The 5942-nt window shown below is 37.2% G+C and overlaps 1 protein-coding gene across 1 annotated transcript; it reads right to left on the reverse strand.

The window, feature by feature from the left end:
* Positions 1–1221: 1221 nt before the first annotated feature.
* Positions 1222–5340, reverse strand: LOC129224933 (uncharacterized). Its single transcript, XM_054859482.1, has 3 exons — positions 5284–5340; positions 4636–5134; positions 1222–4553 (listed from the first exon to the last, which is right to left on the reverse strand). The coding sequence occupies exons 1-3, from the start codon at positions 5338–5340 to the stop codon at positions 1222–1224; spliced, it is 3888 nt and encodes a 1295-aa protein (XP_054715457.1).
* Between the last annotated feature and the right edge of the window lie 602 nt (positions 5341–5942).

Here is a 5942-nt window from a genome sequence, read left to right on the forward strand (position 1 = left end):
GTTGTTTTCGTATTTGGAAGTAAATACGTGTGTAAACGTTGAGTTTACGGTGTTGTGTGATAATTGCTTAATTGCTGATGAATAATTTAGCAGTTGTTGACGATCTTTCCTGTACATAGTGTAAATAAATTTCCTGTGTTTTTATCAAGAACTGTGTTTTCATTTCAAGAAAGTGGAAGTCGCACCGAATCCGTTACAATTTGGCGCCTGATGATAATAAAGGACTATGTACTGAAATAGAAGACAGTTTAAAGTATAGATTTTTACATTATTCCGATTTGGAATTTTTTTAAATTTATATTTTAGATATACAAAATAGTTTATTTTTATGGTAGGGTAATTGAGGATTTTTCAAAATTTTAATTATAAGGATGCATAAACATTTTACGTATATAACTAAAGAACAGCGAATTAAAATATAATTGTCATTACTTATATTTATAGCATGGAAACCTAGTGACCCTATTTGCCACACCTATTACATACACAGAAATTTTTCCAAATCAACACCCCGAAAGCCTGAAAGAGGCAATTGGTTGTTGTCAAAAATCTTTCATTAATGGCCTAGGTTATTCATTAATGGACTTTAGAATCCCTTGTGTCCATCTTGGTGGAAAGAAATGTTACCCTGGTGCTTAGTTTGAAACGAGCGCGAATAGCGGTATGCCTGTCCCAAGGTCATTAGTGTATATGTACCTTATGTAATATGTAAAATTTTACAGAATGAATGTGAGAGAATGGTTGGTCTGGAAGTAGCAACATCTATTGAGGTTCAAAATTACTTTAAATATGAAACCTAGGAATATTTTTACATCAAAATGAGAAAATCCGCAATTTTTTCTTCGAAACTCAAAAAAGGGGGCCCTAGGGGCACGTGTTAATATTCATGGATTGACTTAAAATTTTGCATGGATCATTTATTTGTATAATGGAACAAATTGAGGGGGCGTCGTGTAAAATATCTACAACTTCAAAAATAAGGACCACCCTAATATATATATATATATATATATATATATATATATATATATATATATATATATATATATATATATATATATATATATATACTAGCTGACCCGGCGAACTTTGTTCCGCTTTAATGGCAATAAATAAGCAGATTGTGTTTTTTTTTTTTTTTTTGGAAAAAATACAAAAAAAATTAAATAACTACATTAATCATTCATTATTATTTCTGTATTTTAGTACATAGGTTGCTCTTCACTTAAGTACCTTGTGATACACGACATTTTTTGTTTTATTATCAGGCGCAAAAACAAACAACGCAGATGGTCTTCCGACCCGTGAACATGCCACGTATAATTGACCATGTGAAAAACATGAATGTTCTAGATTTAAACCACAAACTTTTAAGGATTGGCCTTGTGATTTGTTGATGGTCATGGCAAATGCAAGACGTATCGGAAATTGAAGTCTTTTAAATTCAAACGGCATATCGGTTGGGATCATCGGGATCCTCGGAATGAGAACTTCCTCACCTTTGAATTTTCCTATCATTATCGTAGCGTAAATTACATTGTTCATCAATTTACTAACCACCAAACGCGTACCGTTGCACAGTTTTGGTTGGTTTATGTTTCGAAGCATGATTACTACGGTGCCAACCTTTAGGCGTAAATTGTGCGGTGGTAAGCCAGGCACGTCCAAAGAGTTTAAAAATTCAATTGGATAGTTGGTGGCTTTATCTTCATTTGTGACGCAGTCAATAGATTTGAATGAATGCATTGTTCCAATGATCTTATTTTGAATTATGTAGTTCAGGTCATCTACATCTTTATTCTTAGCCGCTAAAATTGCTCGCTCACTCAACCATTCATCATTTTTGTAGTTAGAAATAATATTTGGAAATACATTGTTGATAAGTTCGTCTTTTGATGAGACAAAATTACAGAAATTATTTGGAAATGATATTAATCCACTCGATTCATCGACAGGTACTTGACCATTACCGATAGTCAGCAATTGCTCCGAGAAATCTTCAGCAGATGTATCATTAAGCAATGTAACTCTCATGTTTGTTGTCAGCTGCAGTTTCTTCACATAGCGCCATAGATTTGACGATTTGAGGCAAGCGTTTATTTCATCGGCAGCCGTAGATCTTGGAATTACTGGCAGTATTTGGCGGAAATCGCCAGACAGTAAAATCATTGCTCCTCCAAAACATCTCGAGTCATTGCGTAAATCTTTTAATGTTCGGTTAAGTGCTTCTAATGCACGTTTATGCGCCATTGTGCATTCGTCCCAGATGATGATTTTCGATGCCGCTAAAACTTTGGCCATTGCTGAGTGTTTTGCAATATTACACGTTGGTTCTTTAATAGTTTGAAGATTTAACGGTAATTTGAATGCTGAATGAGCCGTACGGCATCCTTCTAACAATGTGGCTGCTATTCCAGAAGAAGCAACTGCAACCGCTATGTTGGATCTCGCCCGAACAGTTGCTAAAACTAATGACATAAGGAATGTCTTGCCAGTTCCACCAGGGGCATCTAGGAAATATAAACCACCATTTTCATCAGCGATTGCCTTCATTAAAGTATCATAAACTTCCTTTTGTTGGTAATTCAACAGGTGTACATTCCTTTGAACTACTAAATCTAATTCCTGGTGATCATATTTACGTTCCCGTTCCAATTCTCGATTAAATGCGTCATTCATATCACGATTTGGCGCTGGCATTCCTAACCTGATTAATAAATTACCGCACATGAGGTAACACATATCTTCGATCAAGAGTAAAGCACGATTATGTATCTCCTCATTCATCTCAATATCGTAATTTCTGGAACTGACACGACTTTGATGTAAAATATCTTCTGACATACTATCCTTGTATTTGTGCCACAGGTTACATGGGTTTGATGGAAAACATGTCGAAATTATGATAGCGAATAATGTGCGTATCTGACTTGGAGATGCAGAGATAATGGCTTCAGCGATTGTCGTATCCCAATGGGTATCGTTTTCTAATAAGTTCAATTCTTCACATGCAGCACGATATGTTGGGAATATTACACCATTAACAGTTCGTAGTGTCTCAAATGAAGTTGGCCTACGCACATTTACCAGCAACAACCGCAAATAGAAACATTCATCATTCTTTGGATGAACTGTATACATACGACCAAGAGCATCAGTAGAACGCACATCTGGATACCCAGGAACCGCATCACCTTGCTTCCGTCTTTGAAAATTCTTGGATGAAGCATTCCAAGTATAATAACGTGGCATCTCCGAGTAAAGCAAAGTTTGTGCAAACTGATCGCTTTGGCAGATTGCAAAAAAACTGGTCAATGTAGTTGCTGGAGGTGTTTCAGCACGTTGCGTAGCATTCGAAGCCGTGAAATATACTCGTTGACCATTCTCCAGATGCACCGCCAAATGTATAACAGTAGGATGACGTTCGTGAATTGGAAATGCGAATATACGCCAAATCGCTTCATTACAGTTCACATAACGACCAACTTGATAGCGTGAAATTTCATCGTTGGTATTTGAGGATTGCAATCCAAAAACCGCCATATCACTGCCTTTCGTGACATATTTGCAAATATATTTTATTGACCTAACTGAATTGCAGTATTCAACGTTGCAATGTGTCCTGAACGTTTTAGAAATAAGTGGCGAATATGGAACAATCCAACTGTTGTCGACAACGAAATCCATTCTTTTCACTTTCGTTGTGACAGTTCGACCGTTGTCATCTGGTGATCGACGCCGATACAGCGGATACCCATCGTTGCCAGTGACAGTCTCCGCCGTTAATTTCCGTGGATATCGTTTAGAGCACTTTCCATCGACCATGCAAGGTGATTGGGGATTGATGGCACCACACGGTCCATGAATCATATTAGTAGTAACAACATCATGTAGGTCTGGATCGACTTCATGATCAGGAATCTCGGCACATATGATATCATCTATTTGGTCAGGCTGAATTCTTTCCACTAACCAAATAAGAATGTGTGCGTGCGGCAGGCCTCGCTTTTGCCATTCGATTGAATACATCCAGCATCGAGTATCTCCAAAGACGCGTTGTTTAACAATAAAGTTCATCAGGGACCGAATTTTTTGCCTGAATATACGTGCTGTGATGTCGTGTCTATCATTTGATGTTTGTCCGGGAAGCAGCAATTGAGTAATTTCTATCCATTTTGGATTACAGGTAAAAGTAATAAAGGGATCTGGCCGGCCGTAATGACGAACATATGTCATTGCATCTTGTGCATATTCATGCATATGACGTGGGCTACCAATGTACGTCGCCGGCAGAATAGTTAATCGACCAATATTAGCTGCATTTCCTTCAGTACTAACTGCATCACGTAAATGGACGTACTCCTCAGAACGCAGTTTGGCTTGGTTCAACCTAATAAATGTTAAACGTTCCGTTTCTATTTTTTCATACATGTCAACGCAATATTGCTGAAACAATCGACGAAACCGCAGCAAATAGTTGTCAGCATTTTGACGAATCATCAAACGATATGCATAATAATTCATTGAGCTAACTTTCTTTGTAGTTTCTTCACCTGAAATTCAAAATTTGATAATTAACCATTTCAAAGACAAATAATACAGACATTAACCATTATTAAGATACTGATACTTTACCATTCAATGGATTTATCATTTTAATATTAAAATAATATCCATCTTCTCCTTGCCAAAACATCAGTGGGTATTGCAATGCGTCATATGATCGATGAGTTTCAGATATTTGTTGCAGTTGCCCAGTATCGCGACGTGTAAGCACAATATCGCGTTTTTCCAATTGTTCACCAACAATCAGGATGGCAACTTCGTCTACTGTTGGAGCATTAAATGTGCGTTCGTGTGTTCCAGATGGTCGTTTATCTGCTTTGATGACAACTTTATAGTCATCATTTGGCATTTGCTCTAAAGCACTCTTAAACAACCTGACCAACGCATGATGTTCATGAAGCAGACACTGCAAGTCTTGAATAATTGCTCGCTTCATTCCTGCATTGATCCCTAGGCGTCGATCAAGTTGTTCTTCCATGTTGCCCATGAAATATATTTGTAAAAATTTATTCTGTGTATCTTCGAAAGGTAGTAAGGATCCAATTCGATGGTGAATCTGTCCTTGTATCTACAAAATAAAAACCAGACAGTATTAACTGGGTTATAAACACTTTTTCTGTGGGAGAGTAGAGTTCAGTATTAGCAAATATAATACATACCAATAGATAAAGTAAGTTATTCTTTAACTACATTCTATGTAAGTACAAAAATAAATACCTTAAATGTCGGATTAAATCCTCCTTCTTCGATAATGTCTGCCACAAATGACGTCATTTGGAAACAACTATTGTATTTTCGAGTATTTGCAAGAAAGTGGCGTGATTCTTGTGTTTCGCCACAAAGCAATGAATACAATGGCTAATGTGGCGGAGTCAACACTGGCAATTTCACTTTACCATTAAGGCAGCATAATCCAGGCGTTTCTCCGGAAAACTTTAATGCACCACAATACTCGCAAACAACGTCCATTTGCCCAATGCAAACGCTAGGATGCAAGCTGTAATCATTGCTGCAATCGTATCGAAACGCTGCTCGATTCAAATCAGCTAAATATCTTGTTCTGCGTCGCAAATTATCTATTTGTTGCCTTCTGTTGTTCGTTCGACGATTCTGCATTGCCAACCGAGCTGTTTCACGGGCTGCTTCACTTTGCTCTCGTGATTGAGAAGCACGAAGTCGAGCCATACTATCGCGGCGCTGTTCACGTGCAATTTCTTGTTCTTCTTCAGTCCTTTCATTTGCAGTATTTTGTATTCTTCTTGCATTACGGCTTTGTCGGGAAAGATTCGATCGTCTTGGTCGCGGCATTATTAATTAAACTTCACTTCACTTCAATCCACTTGTTAATTATTTATTTAATAGAAATAGTTTTAATA

Source organism: Uloborus diversus, chromosome 6 (genome assembly GCF_026930045.1).
Source record: "Uloborus diversus isolate 005 chromosome 6, Udiv.v.3.1, whole genome shotgun sequence".
Lineage (NCBI taxonomy): Eukaryota > Metazoa > Arthropoda > Arachnida > Araneae > Uloboridae > Uloborus > Uloborus diversus.